Here is a 21,418-nt window from a genome sequence, read left to right as displayed (position 1 = left end):
TAATCCTTTTGAGTTACTATTTATTTCTAAAACTAAAAACTAAATAGTTATAGAAACTGTTTTTTAAATAATATTTTATTTTTTAAAATTGATTTTTAAAAAATCAAATAGAGAAAAACGAAACAATTATATTTTTGGTAATCCTAATTTTCAAATGGAAATAAGAGCAAGGGAAGGATTCGCCCTCAATTCAAATATAAATTAGGACAAATATTTGAATTTGGTAAGTTTGTTAATTTAAGGGACAAACTTTAATCATCTTTCCATTTTCAAATTTGTAGAATCCATAAGGAATTAACTACACACTATAATTTAATTTAATTTTAAGTATATATATATATATATATATATATATAAATATGTATGTATATGAGAAAAAAAAAAAAGAGAGAAAGGAGGTAATAAAATTTCATTCCATTCTCCTATCTCTTTCGACAACACCATTTAAATACATGAGATTCAAAAATAATTCTATTCTTCTTCTGAAGTTGCTATATTATTCAAATAAAAATGTGTTGAACAAAAATTGAGACACAAAATAGTGTAACAATCATCGGAACAAAAAAAAAAAAAAAAAAAACTAGAACATGAAAACATCTCTGACGTCTCTTGTCAAATGTAACCACATTGTCTCCACCAAACATAATGGAGTTAAATTGCTAGTGAAGAACAAATAGATGAATGAGAAGGGTGACAGTATCGTCGAGGATGCTAAATGAGATTAGATATATGAGGAAGAAGAAGAGCATTGACAATCCAGAAAAGTGGCAAGAGGTTTGGTGGCCTACCATAATAATTTTAAGCTTCAAATATGAGCAAACCAATTTGCCTGTCTAGAAAATCCGATCGCTAACAACATCATACAAAATACAACTTAAAACGGATAGTGGATACTAACTTCAGAGTAACAAATGTTAGATTTTAGAAACCATAGTTTCACATCATCTACCATGTCTTGGGGACGCATCGGCAGAGCGGGATCGAGACCCCGAAGGTGATCTTGATGGTCTATCAGGAGAAGGCCTCCAATTAGCTCGTGCATCCTCCCCTTCAAATGTAGGCTTGCTAAAGCAGAGAAAAGGGATTGACGAATAAATACGACACAACAGAACACATTTCTAAACAAGCTTAGTAAACAAAGATGATAAGCTTAAGATTAAACAAAATGAAAGAGAGGATTCTCAACCATAAGACTAACTTACTCATGATATCCATTTCCATTTCCATCGACATCAGGACCATCAGCATTATCATAACCTGGAGAATATACTTGTCGACTCCTCTCTCCATCTCGCTCACGAGCAGCACCTCTCGGCGATCTGGGGTAATCGGCATGCCTTCTACTAGGGGAAACAGAATAGTCGCCTCGCCATCTTGGAGCAGGAGAATAGGATCTGACAATTCCATATGGCATATTTACTACGCATATTTACTACTACCTAAAGCATTCACAAAACATGAGCCATGTGTTTTAAATAGATTACCTTGATCGGTGTCTACTTCTTGAACCTGAAGGATGACGGGGGGAGCGTGATCTGGACACTGAACGAGATCTAGAACGCCCTATATTGTCCAAAAAATTATTCAAGTGATCAATTACTGTCTGAAACCATGTTGAACATTGAATACAGTAGTCCAACATGGACTTATTTTGTCTAGTAAAACAGTTAATGATTGATTTGATTCCAAACTTTAGTATGTGCTTGAAATTTGGGAACAAATTGCAACCAATAATTCCACGAACACAAATGATCAGAGGAGGAACAAATTGAAACCCATTTAAGGGGATATTATAAGACCACTTAACTTAGGCTTAGAGCTATAATAAGCTAATTGAATTTGAATATAAGAGATATTCTTACTTTTTTTTGTTGGGGTTTTTACTTAACTATAAGATTATATAAAAGGTGCATAAAATTTGAAAAGAGATTACTTGTACCCATACCATAATAAGAACGGCGTCCACCATAGTCTGATGGTCCCCTACAAAAAGGAAAAAAAGAACAGTAAAACACATGTAACTTGCAACTAAATAGACATCATAAACGGCTGTTAGCCATTGAACACAGTGAATGGAAAGAGCAAGAGATTTCAATTGCCTTCCAACCCCTGATAAGGTAGATTGCTTGCTACCAGGTCAGTTACAATGCAGAAAAATGTGAGATTTGTTTTCCAGATGAACAAGAATCTATATACTTCAAGAAAACAAGCATGCAACTTAAACTTGGAAGTAGATACAAGGGAGTCTACATTGTAAATATGCAGTCCCTTGAAACCATTATGAAAGAGAGGAACAAGGGAACAAACAGACTACCTTCTACTCCTTTGGCGCATCTGTTCTGGCCTCTTCCTTGATTCTGCAGCAAGGACCACAGCAATCTCCCTACCAGCAAATTTCTTCCCATTCATATGGTACTGAGCTTCAGAAGCCTCGTAAGGATCAACAAACTCCACAAATGCAAATCCTCGAGGCTGACTACAAGGAATTCAAAAAAAAAAAGTGATCAAAGTACGAAACCCATTCTGGACAAAAATATTAGGTCACTAGATAGAATGTTACATTAATATACTTTATCAACGCCAAAAGGATTCGGGATGCCACAAACTAAATAGCTTTCTTTTCATTTCCAATATTAACTTCAGACTGGTTTCTTCAAAGCTGAGGCTGGAGTTATATAAAGCACAGCTAATGTCAAAGTTCAGTAGCTAACCTTATCTTTACAATCAAGCATGAAAGAGGCAAGTGACTTGAAAAATCTTCATATTCTTGTAACTATAAGCACTTCAATTCAATGTAACTTGACTTGAAAAATCTTCAAATTTCTTGATATAAGTAACCAACAATTCATGGGTTGAAGATTCTTCACATACTCGGAACACATGAAGCACTTGAACAAACATTTCACAACCTTAAACCTTCACCTTGTAGGCTTCAATTGCTCAATAGGCTACCTTCTTCCTCATCAAATTCACATTTCTTGATATAAGTACTTGAAACTACCAATTCATGAGTAGAAAATTCTTCAAACACTTGGAACATGAAGCACTTCAACAAACATTCCACAACCGTAAAACCTTCACCTTGTTGGCTTCAATTGCTCAAGAATCTACCATCCTCCTCATCAACTTCTATTGATGGGTGTCATAATCTAATATTTCCTCAGCGAGAGACACCCTCATTTCAATATTATACCTTACATTCTTGATGAGCTATATGTTAGGCAGAGAAAAGTAGTAGACCCTCATTTATAGGGGCTTGGGCTTGTTTTAACTTCAAAGTTCAAACCAAAATGCCCCCTGACAAAGCAGTTCAAATTTTAACACACTATGGAATGGGAATAAGATCTATCCAGAAAAAGTACGGTCCGGTGAAATTTCATTCGACATTTTTCATCCTCTTCAGCCCCTAACTATCAAACTCAACCGCACGTTCCATATGATCTAAATATTGTCTCTAACAAATTAGAACTCAGTGCACGAATATACACCCTCAAGAATTGATCGAGTTCAAAAATAGTTGGAAAAAAGTCGCCCGAAATTTGCTTAAGAGTTTATTTCATCTTACATATGTAGACACATAAAAAACCAAAGGAAGAAAAAAAAAGTTAGACATTGTTCGGAAAATAGAATCTTAAAATGAAAATAAGAAAAGCTTTACATGTGCTCTGTATATTTAGACTATGATCATGATTGGTCTAAATAAGAAGCTTAGCACACATGGCTGAGAGCATCAATCAAGAGAAAGAAATCGGGCTCAATTTCTGATGCAAAAGGCTTGGCTTAATGCTTAACCAGTAAACATCAAATTACCAGCCGAACCCTGTTTGAGGTCAACTTGATTAAATCCAAGAGTCCAGACAATAACCATATAAAGACATGTCATTATCAAACTAACTCACAAGAAATATAAAAGTAAACATTTAGGAAACAGGCTGAATAACAGCTTAATAAAACCAATCATATACCATGGTTGGAGTGGTGTGAAAAATAAATAAGAATAATAAGCACAAGACACTTACCCTGTGTAATAGTCCTTTGGAATATACACATCGCGAACAAGTCCAAACCTCTCAAATGGCGCTCTAAGCTCCTCTGGCCTAAAAGTACAAATACAACCAGAAGCCAAGTTCTTAAAATGCAGCGACAGAAAACAAAAAATCCATAAATTAGAATAGTAGAACTGAAACCTAAATTGGACAAAGCAATATGGAAGCTGAAAAAACGTGGCCAAATCCTGACCTGCAATCCATAGGAATATTTCTAACCAAAAGGCTACCATGAGGCTGTTCCCTTCGTCTTCCATACCCACCACCACCACCACCACCACCACCATAACCCCTTCCTGGGGGGCTTCTTCCACGACCACCATATCCTCTTCTTGGAGGGCTATGATATGGTGGACTGTATCTTCTCATGTTTCGACCTGGCCAAAACAATTATCAGGCGAGGACTGCAATTAAGATGCATATTGTCGAAACTTCCTATCTATTCAAACTAATTACTATCTAATAGAAAAATAATAAAACTAGAAATGGTAGTTAATCCAATTAACCCACACATCATCCTAAACTGAAAACGGGCTTCTGACTGATAAACCCTAAACTACACTTCACAGGCTTAGGATTCCCGATTCGACTGTTAAACCTCTCAAGTGCCCGTCCAGATGCATATTAATATGTTGAAGATCATAAACCCACACGAGAATAGGCAAAAGAAAGTAACCTAGTAAATTAAAAGGGAATCGAAAGGGTTCGACGAAAAGCCTCCTCTTCAGTTCTCCCAAATTTTTACTTGATGAAACGCAAACAGATAACTCAAACCAAGAGTAAAACTAAACAGCTAATTCCGAATGATCAAAACAAAGAGAGTGGCGATGAACAACTATAGGCAGACTTCGTGCGGGTTTGGATTCGATCGAGAAATAATCATAAGTTTTCATCAATACATCGATTACAAAAAAGTGAAACCAGAAATCGAAAGTGTAAAATTACCTGAAGAAAAGAGCGGGAAGACAAGAAAATGCGCAGAGAGAAATTTCCCTCGATCTGATTCCTGATACTCCTGAGCAAGAAAACTACTGCGGTAGGGTTTAGATTTTTATAACTGTATTTCGTTCAAATGCGAGTTTTTTACAATAAAGTTTTGTCCTAAAAAAATGTTATTGGTTGTATTAAAAATATATATATACATCCTTCAGCTTTTAAAAAAATATGTGTCAAATTTTTAGAACCTCATATTGAATTATTCAATATTTTTGGAAATTCATGAATTTAAAGTTTATAATTTTATTAACTTATTTTTTTAAAAAAAATTCAATAATCATAAATTTTAAATATATATTGACTGAACACATAATTGAAAGTAAAATTTCATTCATTTAAAAAAGAAAACTTAATAGGCATAAAATTCTAAATGTATATTTAGTTATCAATTAATTTTTAAATACTTTGAAGGTTAAATTATATATATATATATATATATATATATGAAAAACATAAATTTTGACATTTACTTAAAAATACTTATTTTGACAATATTTCAAAACTATCATTCATATTCTAAGCCAACGATAATATTACTTTTGAAAGAACGAGTATTTTTTTTTTTTTTTTTTTTGTTAAAACAAACAACAATGCTTGGGGGTTAAAATTTAGCCTACTTTCGATATGTCAAAACATAATAATCTCGTCATCATTCAGACATTGTAACGCTCGCTCGTTTTCTTGTTTCAGTTTCCAAAATGTAGCTATAAATAAATCATCCCAAGCTCAGTATCAGTCCATGGGAAAATAAAAACAACTCTAAATTGACATCTTATTGAACCAAAATATATTCTATGAATAAACAGGGAGTAAATAACAAGTTCAAAAAGGAAATATGCAATGAAATCATTTACCAAGCAGAATTCCAGGCAGTGGATAAGCAGGTAAACATGTGCCTCTTTCAGATTTGTCGCGCTCTTTCTTAGAGACTACTGATTTAGATTTAGAAGCCAAGCCACCATTGGTATTACCCCTAATAGATTACCTTCATAAGTGCACCATCCGGACCTGGATATGCTGCCTGCCTCCATTCTTCATATCCATCTCTATCAAGCTTCCTTGAGGTGCCTTCGCCCCACAAAAAAAATTGGTTCTTCCAGCCTTTAGGTGTATAGAGAAGGATCGGGTCGGGTGTATGCAACATAGCAAACGGCTGGGAACTTTTACATCAACATGCAACAGCTACAGCTGATTCAGACTGGCTACTGTCCGTGTCGGCGAGCAAAGGGTTCTTTTGAAATTGGTTTCTTAGCTGACCACAAGCTGCATTCGCATCCAAGCCTCGGGTTTGACGAACGCTTACAGTGATTTTGTGAGACTCTAGAGCAGCTACAAAAGCCATCACCTGAAAATAGAAGAAAAGAGTATGGATCAGTGAGGACATGAATATATACATTTTCTTATTGATATATGATGGAAAATAGCGCATTGGTCGAGAACATACTGCTTTCTTGTATGGACGCTGATACTCGGAGCCTTCTATGGGATTGAAAGGTATCAGGTTCACGTGATAGCCACCTCCCCATTCACGAAGAAGCTTTGCAAGTTCTACAGCATGCTCTACTGCATCATTGACTCCAGCTGTTCAAATGATAAGCAACCAAAAAATTGGGGGGAGACAATTTGTCAGATGTACACGATGCCAGAATCTACGATGAGGAACACAATGAACGAAGTGGTTCCAGTACCTAAAAGGGCATACTCGAAGGATACTCTCCGACTAGTTTGGACGAAATAATCACGACAATCTTTCATAATTGCTTCTAGAGGATATGCTTTTGCACTGGGCACAATAGTCTCCCGAAGCTTCTGGTTTGGTGCATGTAAGCTACAATGAAGAGTTAATCAAAGTAGAATTAAAACGAGAAACGAAGGACCTCGTCCTACAAATGCCCATGGATCATCTCTTCAAAGCAACCTAACACTTCGTGGATAAACACTATAAGCTAACCTTTGGAACTTATGGATTGGGAGGGGAAAGAACTTTGAGATGCTAGATAAAACTCTACAAGAACGGGCTGCCTAATATAATTTCTTAATGATTCTATAGCCGTTCTGTGGTTATAATTCATACCAATTGGAACAGCTTGAAGGGATGACAACGTATAACCAGCCAATAAAGATTGACTGGAGAAAAGAAAAAAAATCCTACACTTCTAAAACGTACATATTATTATCTATCACGAGTATATGCCATATGGAAACAGGCAAACTTTTCCCTTGGAAAATATCACTGGCAATAGTTCTCTCTTTAAAAAAAAAAAAACAAGAATACTTTTCCTGCAGAATATATGTTACCTGACGGCCAATGTTGACTGAAGTTTGTGAGACGCCAGCCTTTTAATTGTGTTAGGAACGCCCACAGTAGAAATTGTAATCATTCTTTGTCCAATTTGAACATCCTTGGAAAAATATAAAAAATTCATGAGAAATTGCACACTCAGCAACGTAAAAAATAGCATGTAATAAAGCTGGTGGAACTTTAAAGCCAGCCCTCCCAAGTTCCCACCCACAACAGTTGGATGTGATCAAATTTTATAATCAATAAAGAATATGGCATAAGAAACCTATAACTCAAAGTGGACATGCAGGACACTGATAGAGCCTCAAAACTCTAGGGGATTGCTTGGGAATGATTTAAGAGAAAGTATTATGCTTACGTGCACTAAACAAAAGGCTTTGGAAGTATGGATACAAAAGGTCGAGATAGGTTTACGCTTGGTCTCTCCTCCTGGGCAGTGAATAATTGGGATAAAAGCCAAGCTATGCCTCCTAATGTCTCCGGATGACTCAAATAGAATACATGTATCTTGCAATCCAATTGAATCTAAGAATTCTTCTTCAAAAAATCCATCCTTTTGTTGTGTCATCTAGCTCTTTCGATTGGTCGCTTCTAGATAAGTGAAGCACAAACACCCTTTCAAAAGAAAATTAAATATCCTGTGCTTCAATGCTATTAGAATTTTTTATGAGGCATTGGTTAGAAAGGAGTAAAAAACTGTTTCATGGGGTGCCAGGTGAATAAATTTTCAGGGAAGTTCTTGAAGAATGTTGTTTTTCTTCACCTCTAAAGTTCTCTCGTGAGGTTTCTCATAATTACATACGACTTTTACCAATTGAGAGGATTCTTGTAATGCAGTGTGCTCTAGAGATACTTCCCCTGAATATTTCACTCTCAATGAAAGTTTTTACTAGAGTGTGAAGACGCAGGCCTCCGAGTCCTCTCCAGCTTCCCAGATTTACTTCTCTTAATAGTCTGGACTATTAAAACAACCTAATCGAATTTTACCCTTCCAAGTCCTCTCTTGCAATATATGTAACGGGGTAAAGAGAAAATAAAGAAGAAAAGTTAAGGAAAAAATCAAATAGCAAACAAAAAATTATCCTAGAGTATTAGGACAAGATGAATCTAATAAAATAAACCTTGTTCAAGCATCGATGCGCTTCAAGCACTGATTTCATGTTCAACATCGGTTCGCCCATTCCCATGAATACTACATTTGTCACCCTATGGTTGAAAATTTCCTCAATTGCAAATACCTGTGCAGATAGGATGCAACTAATCACAAAGGGGAGGATTAATTATATGACATAAATGCATTTTTTTTTTCAAATTTCGGAAACAACAAGATATCAGAACAGTAACAGTTCGTAATGGGACATAAAGACAGCGTTTGAGAGAGACAAAATACCTGCTCGACAATTTCATGTCTTTGAAGATTCCTAGAAAATCCTCCTTTTCCAGTGGCACAAAAAGAACAGCGCAGTGGGCAGCCAACCTTAATGTTTGAGAGTCAGTAGAGAAAGACTACTTGCCCAAATTATAAAAGAAGATATGCTGACGAACATGTAAATCACAAAATTCATGTCTTTGAATGACCAGATATGAATATTACCTGTGATGAGATGCAAGCAGTAAGGCGAACTGACCCTTTACTGTTTTTGTCTTCCACAGGTATGCCGACTGTTTCAATCAGCCTGTTGTCATCCAACTTAAGCAATAACTGCAAAATTTTGAAAAAAATTTTATGCTTAAAGTCAGAAGAACATGCAATAAAAACATTCAACCATTACTTAACCTGATAAAATTTGAACAATTCAACAAGAATGCAATCAAAAAATTGTATATATCAAACTACCTTCACGGTCCCATCAGACGCAGTAACAGACTGGTAAACAGGCGAACGGCCGACTCTCCATCCAGCTTCCTGAAGACCATTCCTGAATGCCAGTGGCACTGCAATCAACCCGAATCACTATGATAAGATAATGAGCAAACCGGCGAAATCAAGCAAATAAGAAGAAAGAACACTGACAGTTGGTAAACTCTTCGACTTCCTTGACCTTCCTCTTGTAAATAAGCTGGTGGAGCTGCTTCCCTCTATACTTCTCCTAATCCATCTCAAACAGAAAATTTTAACGATACAAAGGAAAAAACCTCCATCAAATGCAAGCAATTCACAACAGGCGTTTAGAGTGTAACATAGTGAATTTTGTTTGTTACCTGGCCCAAGTCTACGGCCAGCTGTTGGAGCTGCTCCTCCGACAAGCCAATGAGCACCTTTGGAGATTCGGGAGAAGCTCGTGCGGGAGGGGATATGAAGGTGGAGGACTTCCGAGAGGGCACGGCAGCGACGCAGCGAGGGCGTAATGCACGTGCGACGGACGGCGAGCAGACTTGGTGAATGAGCGTCATTGAAATGGCGATCATCGTTGAGAAGAAGCTCTTGAGATTGCTTGGAGACCAGAGGCTAAAACCCTATCCGGAACTGTTCTTTTTTCCGGAGGGTTTTTTGTTTCTCACTTCAATTTGGCATTTGGTACTCTTTTTCTATCGGTTTTTAGGCTAAATTAATAAATAATAATAACAAAAATCCTTTTAACTTAAAATATTTGTTAATACCTTAAATTTAAAAATAATAATAATAATAATAACGTTAATTAATATCGGAATAATATTAAATTTTAGTTTTATTTTTCATTAAAATATTTTAGAAATTTGGAAAAAATAAAATTTTTTAAAAAAGTTTGTAAATATATTTAAAAATAATAATGTTATAAATTAGCAAGCAAATAAATAACAATCATGACTTTGACGGCGTATAACCCAAGAATTGACAACTAGTCACTTCCGAACCATATATTTTAAGGCATTTTAACATCAATAAATGTTATTTAATGCACCTCTAAATTCACATAACAAAAATATTAAATACCTAACAAACATGAAAACGAGTAAAAATGTTTTAAAACGAACGTGCAATCATAAATAGCACGTATCGAATAAATATGACCGTGACATCCAACACGCGACCACAAAGAACGAAAGGAATATTATCATTTTTTTTTAGTTCAATAGCAGGTGTGCATTACTAAATTAAAATAAAAAATAAATAAAAAGTTGTTCCTAAATTTTTTATTTTATTTTAATAATTAATGAATTAAAAAAATGTGATCCCACAAACACATAAAATGGTAGGATTTAACTTTACAATTTGACCTTAAAAATGTCGAAAACAGACAAAAAAAAAAAATCATTATCGTGAACCAATTTTTATTATCCGCAGCTTTTTAATCCTTCTAATCAAATCGTGACTTGTAGTTTACTTCAAGTATATTTTTATGGTAGTTTTTTAAGCATTATTCCCTAAATCTTCATGAAATTGTAGTTTCTATAAAAAATTTACGAGAATTAATTTAAAACTTATAAACACATTTAGTCTCTAAAAAATTAATTAATTGATAATATAAAAAAAATATTAATTAATAACGTTAAGAACGATAAATAAGATAAAAAATATATAATGTGGAAGATAATAAAACATCAGTTATTATTTAAAAAGAAAAGAAACAAAAAAGAAAAACCTGCCCTCCCGGTATCCTGTCGCTACGTATTTACGGCGCAACATGAGCTGTTATTTTTTTTCCCCCAATCCCACTACAGTCCAAAAAAAAACACGACGGTTCAATTCCCATTCACACACTAACTCACGCGTATAAGGAGGGGTAAATCCGTAAAACCAACTCATTCCTTCCGGGCCGCCGGGAAATTCCGGTTCAGCCTCTGCGTCCTGCCCACATTTTTTGACATTTCATCATTAAACTTATTTCTCCATCAAAATATATCATTAATAAATCGTTTATTATTTATGTAATAATTAATAATTACATTTATAATCTTTAAAATTAGTCGTAACCATTGTTGTTATAAATTAAAACTTTAATTAATTTCTATTGTCAAAGGCAAAACATGATTTACCTAAAATAATAATCAAGGCTAAAATTCCGCTCAGCCATGAGGAGGAAAGCCAAAAAGAAAAAGGTACGGCCGTTATCTTCGGATCTTACCCTCACCCGCGGTCATCTTTTTTTACTCAACACCATCAATTTTCCACCTCAGATTTAATGACCTGGCAATATCTCATTGGTCCGTCTTGTCAAGCCTGACAACCACTGGTTACCACCACCACCTTCGTAACGCTTTCTCTTTTTCCGTGTTCGTATCGCTGTATAAATATTCTCCACTTTCCGCTGTTTCAGAATCGGTCTCAGTAATCCTCTCTTCTCTCCACTCCCATTAATCCACCCTCGTCCCACCATGTCCGCCGCCGCATTCCACCGTCTCTTCGCGGCGCTTCTTATCCTTCTCCAAATCTCCACCGCCGCCGTCGCCATCGGTGTCAACTACGGCACTTTGGCAAACAACCTCCGGCCGCCGGCGGAGGTAGTGAACTTCATCAAAACAAAAACCAAAATCGACCGCGTGAAGATCTTCGATACGAATCCGGATATCCTGCGAGCCTTCGCCGGCTCCGGCATTCTGGTGACGGTGACAGTCGGAAACGGCGAGATCCCCGGCCTGACGGATCTGGCCACCGCTCGCCAGTGGGTCGCTGCCCATATTCGGCCGTTTCATCCTCAGACGCGGATTCATTACATTGCAGTGGGGAATGAAATCATCCACACTAACGACAAGCCCCTGATCGCTCGTCTTGTTCCCGCCATGAAATCGCTCCACCGAGCTCTGGTTCTCGCCGGAATTACGGACATTAAGGTAATAATGCTTATTTATTATACCTCATTTTCTTTTAAGCCGGTGAGAAAAAAAAATAAATAAATAAATAAAGCCGTTTTAAAGCTGTTAGGTTATGATTTTTTTTTTTTTTTTTTTTTGGTGATTTTAATTCTTAAATTAATTTTAACTATGGATTTTAAATGACTTTTTATTTTCTTTTGCGAATATTTAAAATTTTAATTACATTTCTTTCACATATTCCTAATTCTAAATTAGGCATGCTAACTCTAAAAATCGTAAGTAATCAGAGCATAAGTTAATAATTAACATACATTTCAAATTTGGTAGGTATTATAGACTTTTCACTTTTTTTTAAAATGCCATTACATTTGACTTGATTTTAATTATATTATTTTCTAAAATTATCAAAACTATTTAAAACTTTGATAAACAATTATTTTTTAAAAAAGTAATAACAATGATAAAGCAAGAATTGAAATAATTATATAAAAAAAACAAATGAAAATATTTAAAAGAGGTAAAGAAATATAAATGCGTTGTCAAATTATAAAACGGCGTCGTTTGGAACTTTTGTAGGTGACATCCCCACATTCGTTAGCCATCCTCTCAATCTCGGAGCCACCAAGCATGGGGCGGTTTAGGCGAGGGTACGACCGAGCCATCTTCGGACCAATGCTCCAATTCCTGCGAGAAACCAAGGCCCCATTCATGGTTAACCCATATCCCTACTTTGGCTACTCACCCAACATGGCTAATTACGCCTTATTCGGACCAAACCGTGGCGTTTACGACAAGTACACTAAAATCACCTACACCAACATGTTCGACGCCATGATGGACGCACTCTATTCCGCCATGAAGAACATCGGCTACTCCGACGTCGAGATGGTCATCGGTGAAACCGGGTGGCCTACCAATTGCGACTATGTTGCTTGCAGCACCAACAACGCTGCTACTTTCCACAGGAACTTGGTTTGGCATGTCAATTCCGGGAAAGGAACTCCGTTGATGCCCAACAGGAAATTCGAGACCTATTTGTTTGCTCTGTTCAATGAAAATCTTAAACCCGGTCCGACCGCTGAGCGGAATTGGGGTCTGTTTTACCCGGATTTTACTCCGGTTTATGATGTTCCCAACATCATGATCGGTGGACGGGTTAGTCTCTATACTTCCATTTCATTTTAAATTACAACATAACTACTACTAATCAGATCGGATTGTAAATTACAGAACCGTGGTGGTCGGGGAGGTGGACCCAAACCGGTGGCGCCGTCGGGGAAGAAATGGTGCGTCCCCAAATCCGACGCATCCGTCCAAGCCTTACAGAAGAACATCGACTACGTTTGCAGCTCGAACATCGACTGCCGTCCAATCCAAGCCGGCGGCGCGTGTTTTCTACCGAATGATATCCGATCCCACGCCTCTTTCGCCATGAATTCCTATTATCAGACCTCCGGTCGCAACGATTTCAACTGCGATTTCAGTCACACCGGCGTTATAACCACCGTCAATCCAAGTAACTGCGCTTCCTAATTTTCTTCCGATTACAGTTTCTAATCCAATTAACTGTGCTAACAGCGGTGGTTATCTGATGCAGGTCACGGCGGCTGTGTGTACATTTCTTGAGTGATCGAGCCCTAGAGGCGGACGAGGGGTTTCGGTTGCATACGGGGCGGACGTATGAGAGGAATCTATGAGACCACATAAAGTTGCATACACTTTTTTTTTTTTTCTTCTTCTTTATTTATTTTCTCTTTATTGTAATTAATTGTATTCTTATGAAAACTAAGTATCAATCTCGTTCTATGTGTTCATCTTAATATATTGTTGGATTCTAATCTTTAAATTTTTCGTCGAAGAATGTGATATGGTGAGCAAGAAAGAGAACAAAATTATAAAAAAAAAAAAAAAAAAAAAAAAAAAAAAAAAAAATTAAGAGCATCATTCAAAATAATAATTGATACGGAGTATATTGGTTAGTTAAACTATATTAAATGACTAACTCGAAAACAATTATATATACAAGTTATTAGATACTAAAAGATACCCATGATTTAAGCATATTGATTATATAATAATATCCAGTACATAAAAAAAAAATATATATATATATATATATTATTATTATTGCGAAATATAAATTTGTCCTAACATTTCAATTATTATTATTTTGTAAATATTTTTCTACTCCTGCTATTTTTAAATTTACCTATTTACTTTCAATTAAGTATTTAATTGAGTTTGAAGTTATTTTATCCTTTTATAATTAAAAATAATTTAAAAGTTAAAGATATATTTTAAAATCTATTTATTTGATATTATTATTATATAATTATCTGCAGACAGAGGCGGTTTTGTTTTGACCCCAAATATTGTAAACAAAAGAAAAGGCCTTAACCAAAACCAAAAGCCACCGACAAATCAAACGAAGAAAAAAGAAATGGAAGATCGAGAGAAGAAGAACAATAACAAGAAGCAAAAGCACCACCACCAACCCGGCGCCGCCACCGCCAATCCACCACTTTCAGATTTCTCCTTCAAGCCTTCCGCTGCCGTCAAAGGCCTCCGATTCGGCGGTCAATTCGTCGTTAAATCCTTCACAATCCGGCGAGCTTGGACTATAGAATTTCTCCAACTCCTCTCTCTACCACCGCACCACGACAGCAACCGTCTTCCATTCAATTCCACCGCCGCGTTCCTCCCGACGAATTTCACTATTTTAGCGCACCACGCTTGGCATACTCTGACTCTCGGCCTCGGCACCAAGAAATCGAAGGTGATTCTGTTCGTTTTCGCAACGGAGGCTCTAAAAGTCGCCGCTGGCCGTCTGTGGCCGGTGGAAATCCCACTTGGCGAGGCGAATCGGCGGCTGATTCGGGGTCTCAGCGGCTGCGAGATGGCTAGATTTAAATATAGAAAAGGATGCCTAACTTTTTATATCTATGCGGTCCGCGAAAAAGGCTGCTTCGGATTCTCCGCCGCCGATGATTTAAACACAATTTTGCAGGCGGTTACTGCGCTCAATGATTTCTTGGACCACACCGCTATGCTTGCCTTGCCGAATCAGAGAAACATTAGTTATGACGGCGGCGGCAGCGGCGGCGGCAGCAGCAACAACAACTTTACAACGCCGCCGGTGGCCGTTGTTCATTGAATTCCTCCAAAATTGATATTCTATTTAATTTTAAAGTTTAATTTCTTGTTTGAGATTCAATTCCTGCAACTTTCCCCCCTTCCTTTTGATGAATTAGATTGGATTCTAATCTTTTACCTGGAAAATGATACACTTAACAATGTTCGTAGTTATGATTTTCGTATCAATGGTCATTTTCCCGGGAAAGAATGCAATTAAATCATCAATTAAAGTGGAGTTTTCGTTCTTCCATTCGTTCACATTTTGATCGAAAATATACGTATAGTTATTTTATGTTTGAGTCAACGAGTTCATACTATTATCACGTCATTATATTTATTATATTTCTTAAGTGTGTTTATCCATTCTCATTTGATCAGGGCGGGGAGCAAGTAAAAATAGAAAAACTCACATTGAGTTGAGGGGTTAGAAATTCGAATCCCAAATATTCTATTTATCTATTAAATTTAAATTATTTAACCTAAATAAAGTTATTTAACCTAAATAAAAATCATATAAATAAAGTTATTTAACCTAAATAAAAATAAATTATTTTAGTGGTTATATTTGAATTTAATTTGGGTATGATTTTGGTAGTGTGTAAAAATTTGAACTTGGTGTATTTGAGAAATAGGCATTTATGTTGTGCCAATTATGTAAATACTTCTTTTTAAGGGGGGTAGACAGCAATAAATAAGCAAGATTTTAATTTTTAGGTATTTATTTATTTTGTTAAATTATGAGGAATCTCCAATTCCATATTAAAATAATAATAATAATAATAATAATAATAATAATAATAATAATAATAATAATAACTGAACAACTTTCAGAACATTGAGACAAATATTTTAAAATGTGTTTATAATTTCAAGGAAATCACTTTAATTTTGAGACCCGTGTTGCGCAGCTTCCAGTTTCTGTTTCTGTAAAATAAAATAAATTATTTATTTGTTTTGGAATAATCTCACATGGTTATTATTATTTAATTATTTACATTAATATTATATAACTATTTAAAAAATATCCCTTCCAATTATGGAAAATGATTTATTAAAAATAAAAAAATTTACAAAATTATCAGAATTTTACGTTTTTTTTTCATTGTCTTATAAGGATATGTTTGGTTGGCTGTAACAATAAAATTAATTGAGTTTGCATCATTGGATGTATCGATAGGATGATTATCTAATTGAGATATATATGTCGTTTGAGATTTAAGTCTCCACTTTCAAATATTGATCTAAAAAAATGTTAATATGAAAACAATTCAACTCGTTATTAATATCTTCAATTTATAAAAAGAATACTATTCATGACATTTTTTAGGGGTTTAAAAAATGCTAAAAATTATTAGAATTTTAAATGAAATTTGAATCCTTGAACATGTGTGGTGGTGACGTAGGATCGTGCGACAATGTTCGAGTCTCAATTTTTATTTAGGTCGTCATCTTATTTTAGGCTTCATTTTCATCCCAATGTTTTATAGATTCATATTACAACAAAAGTTTTAAAACATTTTGAACCTTAAAACTAAAAGTACCATTATAAAAGTTAGATTTTTTTTTTTTTTAATTTAGTTAATAAAATAACAAAACTACTATTATTATTATTCTTATTTTGTAAATAGAGGGATAAATAACAAAAATTTTAGTATAAATAGCAAAATAAAAAAGATAAAAATAATACGCCCACCGTGGGGCTCGAACCCATGACCACAAGGTTAAGAGCCTTGCGCTCTACCAACTGAGCTAGACGGGCTTTGTTGTTAACACTCTATGTTTTTTTATATTTAATATTTAAATTGTGCATATTATTCATTTAGCAACACGGTACCGGCAGGCACCAAACGACGCCTTTGGGAGGAGGGGAACTCTGAGAGCAACGATGGCGTCTCTGTGGTCTTTGATGGAGGTTCTCATCTATCTCTTTCTCGTTGCAGCTTGTGGATTACTCTCCGCTATTATTTTCGAAGCTAACAGAAGAAGGCTTAACCACTCGTACGTTCAATTTCCATTTCCTCATCCTTAAATCTCATCTGGTTTACGATTCCGCATTTTGATTTCTTTCTCCCGTTTCCTTGCATTCATCTGATCTTCCGTCGTTCAATTTCTTGGTTCTGTATCTGATTGGATTTTTCTCCATCGGAATCTTAATAGCCACGTTGAAGCTCCTGCGGTCTTTGAGGATCCCAATACGTCGACGCAGGTATTTCCAGTCTCTGATACCAATTATTAGTGATTCGATCGCATGTTTTGTTAACGTTCTGTATGTATCATTTGAGATCTACTGCAGGAAGTTGATAATGTATGCGATTTGTTATGTTGTCAGTCTGATTGAAATCCGGAATGAGGTATTCTGGAATTGATATTTCTGTTGTTTTATGTAGGTTTCTTGTCCTTCCATCTTTGATCCGGCTGAGAAGTATATATCTTTGGTTATTCCAGCATATAATGAAGAGCAGAGGCTTCCCGGTGCTCTGCAAGAAACCATTGAGTAAGTTGAATGGGAACTGTGTGTGAATTTCACCCCCTCCCCCTCGAGCATTAGCTGATTTATGCCATTTGGATCATATTCATGAACCTTTTTTTCAGAGACGATTATGACATATCAAAAGAACAATCTTGTTTACTTATCAAGGCATATTTGAATCTCTCGGATTTCTTTTGCTTTTAGTTGGAAAGTTTCAAAAAAATTCATCAAAACTTCAAATAATTGGAAGCTGCTTTACATTTTTAGTCTATACGTTGGCCATAATCGTCCGCACCAATATTGGTGCCTCAAATCTAGAAAGATTATTAACCATTTCTGAATAAAATTTATCTTCATAAATCAGTATCACATACTCGATCTCTTGTTGAATCTTCTTTAGACCTTAATCATATAATTTTTTAGCAGATAAGGTAGGCAATTTCTCAGAGAGGTGCACTTGGTTACTATTAGATTATTGTTCTTGAAGGACTTAAAAAAGGTTGCACAATTTATGCACAATATTATTGCCGTGTTTGTTTTGTAGTTATCTTCAAGAACGTGCAGCAAAGGATAAATCATTCTCATACGAGGTACAGATCATCTCTTAATCTTCTGCATTGATTTAATGTTGTGCATTGCTTCTTGAAGAATAAAATAATTGTTTGAATCTGAATCTTGTGGAACGTGTTGCTGATCTTATAAAACTATTAAAATTGTCTTTTCTAATTTTGTGCCTCGAGACATAGTCTTTCCCCTTCCAGTTTGGTGAGAGTCCTTGTCAGGAATTGGGAGTGAGCTTCTTTCTGTTAGGTAGTTCACGTTCATGGTACTGGAAATAATTTGTTTTCCATGACAAAAAATATTTCCCATTTTTAGAACTATGGTCTAGTGCCTTTCTTGATATGTATGGGAAAAAATAATTAAATAAGCTGTGGCTCATGTTAATGTCCTCTCTCCTGCCTGAATACCTTTCTCAAGTAAGAACAAACATCATGAGATCGATGTGTTTAATATGGCAGAATACATTTAACTTGTCTATCTATTAAGGCTTATTTCTTAGTATGTATTATCACATTGATGAAATTTTGATAGAACTCTCTGATCTTTCTTTAAAAAGGCTATTGCTAAATATGAAACAAATAGTATGCAAGTGACACTGAACCCTCCCCATCCAACTTCTTTAACAAATTGGCATTACTTTCCACTCCGGATCTCATTTTGGTTCAGTTAATTTCATCTCCACCCAATTCCCAAGGTGGCCAATGATGTCCTCTCACTCCTTCAGCAGTGCTTAGCTACCCGGTTCAATACCCAGTTGAATGTGGACCTCTCTTTTTTTTTTTTTCCTTCCCATCATTCAGCTCAGTTAACTGGTTTTATTGGCTTCTTTCTCCTATTATAGAAGAATACCGAGGATTTATCATGCTCTTTCTAACCTAATGACAGAGTCATTTCAGAATGTAGAATATATTTGGTCTACTCTCCGATTCTGTAATTTTGAAATTGATGAAAACTTGATCAGGTGGTCATTGTTGATGATGGAAGCATAGATGGGACAAAAAGAGTTGGTCGGGAATTTTCCAAGAAGTTCTCAGTTGACAATGTGAGGGTTATCCTTCTTGGAAGAAATCATGGAAAGGGAGAAGCGATTAGAAAAGTGAGTCCATTCTAAGCAGGTTATTTGTTATCAGTTTCTGATGTTACATTCTCTGGCAACAATCCATTGAAATCTCTAGTCTCTGCGGAAGCATTGTTAAACAGGGGATGTTGCATTCACGTGGTGAATTACTTTTAATGTTGGACGCTGATGGAGCAACCAAAGTTAATGACCTAGAAAAACTTGAAAATCAGGTTATCTTCATTCTTATTTTTAAGCTGTTGATATTTTACTGGACTGTTATTCTTAAAGTTTTGCCTTGGGCGCACAAGACTTCCAATATTAGCTATTGAGGACTACTTTATGACATTCCAGATTCATGCCTTTGCCAAAAAGGAATCTAGTGGTTCTAGTTTTAGAGTTTCTGATGTCCCGGTTGCTGCTTTTGGTTCTCGTGCTCATTTGGAGGAAAAGGCTCTAGCTACAGTTAAGTATTTTATTTAGGCCAAATCAAAGGAATAATTATTGTTCGTTGTACTGTTTCTCTTTCATTCATCTTAATGAAAACATGGTTTCTCATCCATATACGTACAGCATGTACATAATGTTATTATTTTGAATTTGCTTAGGATTGTCTAGGCTGAGACGGTGCATGTATATATAATGTTACTTTTTTGGGGTTCGCAAAGGATTGTCCAGGCTGAGCCATCTCATCATTCCTCCTTGCTTTAATCTGAACTATTTCCCATATTTTTCAGAGAAAGATGTACCGTAACTTCTTGATGAAAGGTTTCCATCTTGTGGTTCTTTTAACTGCCGGTCCTGGAATACGTGATACCCAGGTGATTTGTGCTTCCCTGCAGATATTAATCATTTACTGGTTCTAGTTTGACATGGATACCATATATTACAATAGATACTATTTTCTCAAGTGAAGATAATTGATTTTAGTTAGTGATCTTCTCGGTGATAACTGATTGATTCACGTTTTACAGTGTGGTTTCAAGATGTTTACAAGATCTGCAGCAAGAAAGCTTTTCACAAATATTCGTTTGAAAAGGTAGATGAATCCTGCACGACCTAATTTGTGTCCATGCTCCTCAATTTCAAAATCCAGATTCTAATAGCGCATTGCTGAACTGATATTGTTCTGATTTTGTGTCTGCTATTTATGATAACTTGGTAACTTTGAGATAGCATCCATCATTTCAGGGCTTTGTCTTCTCTCTCTTTTTGCGTTTTGTTATTTTGTTATTTTTTTTCCTTTTCGATGAGGAGGAGGTAAAGTGTTGTCCTTCTTGACTCTATTATTACAGAATCTTAGACCGTACATTTGAGCTTTGAAGGAAAAGACCTAAATGACGTAAAAATTTGGACGACAAAGCAAGCCATCACATTGACAGAAAAATAATGCTTATTTCTCCATTGCCCTTGCATACTAATTTATTGTGGTCTCTGTCTAGACTGGTGTCTATGATGAAACTTTGATGCTCATTTTTCCTCCACTTGTTTCATTACTGTATGTGGTCATTGAATACTGTTAAGAAGACAAATTCAAGTCATTTGTCTGTGCATGCTTTATATTTTGCATATCTTGTTCATGGAACTGACTTTGTTGTGCACTTTTTACAGATGGTGCTTCGATGTCGAGATTGTTTATCTCTGCAAACGATTTCACATTCCGATGGTTGAAATATCTGTGAACTGGTCCGAAATCCCTGGATCGAAGGTAAATCCATTGAGCATACCCAACATGCTTTGGGAGCTGGCTCTCATGTCTATGGGATATAGGACAGGTATGTGGAGAGTTCATACATAACCTTTTCGATTGTCCGATAAGGCAATAACCACAGTAATCTCGGTGATCAATGATTTCATTTAGGACCAAATACGAGCACACGAAATGTTAGTTGAGCAATATTTCATACTGTGTCAGCTTGCTTAGGCAAGCCACAGCCTGACCTTTTCATTTATGTAGAATTATTGGGATGTTAAAAACTTTTACTCATACTTTCATACAGGCTTATGAATCTGATGTCAAAGTTCTAAAGAAATATTGATTTAATTTCCCAAGTTGTCAAATCCAATTTTGTTTGCTATGTTTTATCTTTTTATAATCTTCAGAGCATGGGGAAACC

At 35.7% G+C, this 21,418-nt stretch overlaps 5 protein-coding genes and 1 non-coding gene across 7 annotated transcripts; 3 read left to right on the top strand and 3 right to left on the bottom strand.

Moving 5' to 3' along the window:
- Nucleotides 1-707: 707 nt before the first annotated feature.
- SCL30 (SC35-like splicing factor 30) lies at nt 708-5,148 on the bottom strand. 2 transcript variants are annotated; one of them, XM_023693670.2, is made up of 8 exons: nt 4,992-5,148; nt 4,240-4,423; nt 4,020-4,097; nt 2,315-2,476; nt 1,946-1,983; nt 1,485-1,563; nt 1,203-1,394; nt 708-1,065 (listed from the first exon to the last, which is right to left on the bottom strand). In XM_023693670.2, exons 2-8 carry the CDS (start codon nt 4,413-4,415, stop codon nt 942-944), a joined length of 849 nt encoding a protein of 282 aa, XP_023549438.2. In that variant the 5' UTR covers nt 4,416-4,423; nt 4,992-5,148; the 3' UTR covers nt 708-941. The 2 variants fall into 2 exon arrangements, with proteins under 2 accessions (XP_023549438.2, XP_023549446.2); XM_023693678.2 differs by lacking the exon at nt 4,992-5,148 and adding an exon at nt 4,723-4,902.
- A 638-nt stretch (nt 5,149-5,786) lies between these two features.
- Nucleotides 5,787-9,859, bottom strand: LOC111779193 (Radical SAM superfamily protein). Its single transcript, XM_023659289.2, has 10 exons — nt 9,547-9,859; nt 9,359-9,434; nt 9,182-9,279; nt 8,939-9,046; nt 8,735-8,821; nt 8,466-8,582; nt 7,341-7,444; nt 6,731-6,870; nt 6,487-6,623; nt 5,787-6,387 (listed from the first exon to the last, which is right to left on the bottom strand). Exons 1-10 carry the CDS (start codon nt 9,751-9,753, stop codon nt 6,211-6,213), a joined length of 1,251 nt encoding a protein of 416 aa, XP_023515057.2. The 5' UTR covers nt 9,754-9,859; the 3' UTR covers nt 5,787-6,210.
- A 1,723-nt stretch (nt 9,860-11,582) lies between these two features.
- LOC111790320 (O-Glycosyl hydrolases family 17 protein) lies at nt 11,583-13,924 on the top strand. The gene is made up of 4 exons (XM_023671182.2): nt 11,583-12,096; nt 12,655-13,233; nt 13,309-13,594; nt 13,676-13,924. The coding sequence occupies exons 1-4, from the start codon at nt 11,641-11,643 to the stop codon at nt 13,702-13,704; spliced, it is 1,350 nt and encodes a 449-aa protein (XP_023526950.2). The 5' UTR covers nt 11,583-11,640; the 3' UTR covers nt 13,705-13,924.
- Nucleotides 13,925-14,406: 482 nt separating this feature from the next.
- On the top strand, nt 14,407-15,465 carry LOC111807888 (uncharacterized). The gene has a single exon (XM_023693723.2). The coding sequence runs from the start codon at nt 14,519-14,521 to the stop codon at nt 15,230-15,232; it is 714 nt and encodes a 237-aa protein (XP_023549491.2). The 5' UTR covers nt 14,407-14,518; the 3' UTR covers nt 15,233-15,465.
- A 1,434-nt stretch (nt 15,466-16,899) lies between these two features.
- On the bottom strand, nt 16,900-16,972 carry TRNAK-CUU (transfer RNA lysine (anticodon CUU)). The gene has a single exon. It is a non-coding gene; the product is annotated as a tRNA-Lys (tRNA).
- A 77-nt stretch (nt 16,973-17,049) lies between these two features.
- On the top strand, nt 17,050-21,345 carry LOC111781841 (uncharacterized). Its single transcript, XM_023662558.2, has 10 exons — nt 17,050-17,211; nt 17,371-17,419; nt 17,601-17,707; nt 18,228-18,273; nt 19,206-19,340; nt 19,445-19,534; nt 19,656-19,766; nt 20,039-20,122; nt 20,276-20,340; nt 20,913-21,345. Exons 1-10 carry the CDS (start codon nt 17,099-17,101, stop codon nt 21,097-21,099), a joined length of 987 nt encoding a protein of 328 aa, XP_023518326.2. The 5' UTR covers nt 17,050-17,098; the 3' UTR covers nt 21,100-21,345.
- Nucleotides 21,346-21,418: the final 73 nt, after the last annotated feature.

The sequence above is a fragment of the Cucurbita pepo genome, chromosome 1 (assembly GCF_057944985.1).
Source record: "Cucurbita pepo subsp. pepo isolate OVF chromosome 1, ASM5794498v1, whole genome shotgun sequence".
NCBI lineage: Eukaryota > Viridiplantae > Streptophyta > Magnoliopsida > Cucurbitales > Cucurbitaceae > Cucurbita > Cucurbita pepo.
Note: the sequence above shows the minus strand (reverse complement) of the source record. Positions and strands in the feature narration are given on the sequence as shown.

Bases quoted from the DNA above. Each gene is read 5' to 3' on its own strand.
- SCL30 (XM_023693670.2), bottom strand. From the start codon at position 4,415: ATGAGAAGATACAGTCCACCATATCATAGCCCTCCAAGAAGAGGATAT. The intron at 1,984-2,314 runs GTAGTCTGTTTG...TCCTTTTTGTAG, and splicing joins ATGCGCCAAAGGAGTAGAAG to GGGACCATCAGACTATGGTG. The intron at 1,066-1,202 runs GTAAGTTAGTCT...TCTCTGCTTTAG, and splicing joins AATGGAAATGGATATCATGA to CAAGCCTACATTTGAAGGGG.
- LOC111781841 (XM_023662558.2), top strand. From the start codon at position 17,099: ATGGCGTCTCTGTGGTCTTTGATGGAGGTTCTCATCTATCTCTTTCTC. The intron at 17,420-17,600 runs GTATTTCCAGTC...TGTTTTATGTAG, and splicing joins ATCCCAATACGTCGACGCAG to GTTTCTTGTCCTTCCATCTT. The intron at 19,341-19,444 runs GTGAGTCCATTC...ATTGTTAAACAG, and splicing joins AGGGAGAAGCGATTAGAAAA to GGGATGTTGCATTCACGTGG.
- LOC111807888 (XM_023693723.2), top strand. From the start codon at position 14,519: ATGGAAGATCGAGAGAAGAAGAACAATAACAAGAAGCAAAAGCACCAC.
- LOC111790320 (XM_023671182.2), top strand. From the start codon at position 11,641: ATGTCCGCCGCCGCATTCCACCGTCTCTTCGCGGCGCTTCTTATCCTT. The intron at 13,234-13,308 runs GTTAGTCTCTAT...TGTAAATTACAG, and splicing joins ACATCATGATCGGTGGACGG to AACCGTGGTGGTCGGGGAGG. The intron at 13,595-13,675 runs GTAACTGCGCTT...TATCTGATGCAG, and splicing joins TATAACCACCGTCAATCCAA to GTCACGGCGGCTGTGTGTAC.
- LOC111779193 (XM_023659289.2), bottom strand. From the start codon at position 9,753: ATGATCGCCATTTCAATGACGCTCATTCACCAAGTCTGCTCGCCGTCC. The intron at 7,445-8,465 runs GTTTATTTTATT...TATTTTTCCAAG, and splicing joins CGCATCGATGCTTGAACAAG to GATGTTCAAATTGGACAAAG. The intron at 6,871-7,340 runs GTAACATATATT...TCTTCATTGTAG, and splicing joins CAGTCAACATTGGCCGTCAG to CTTACATGCACCAAACCAGA.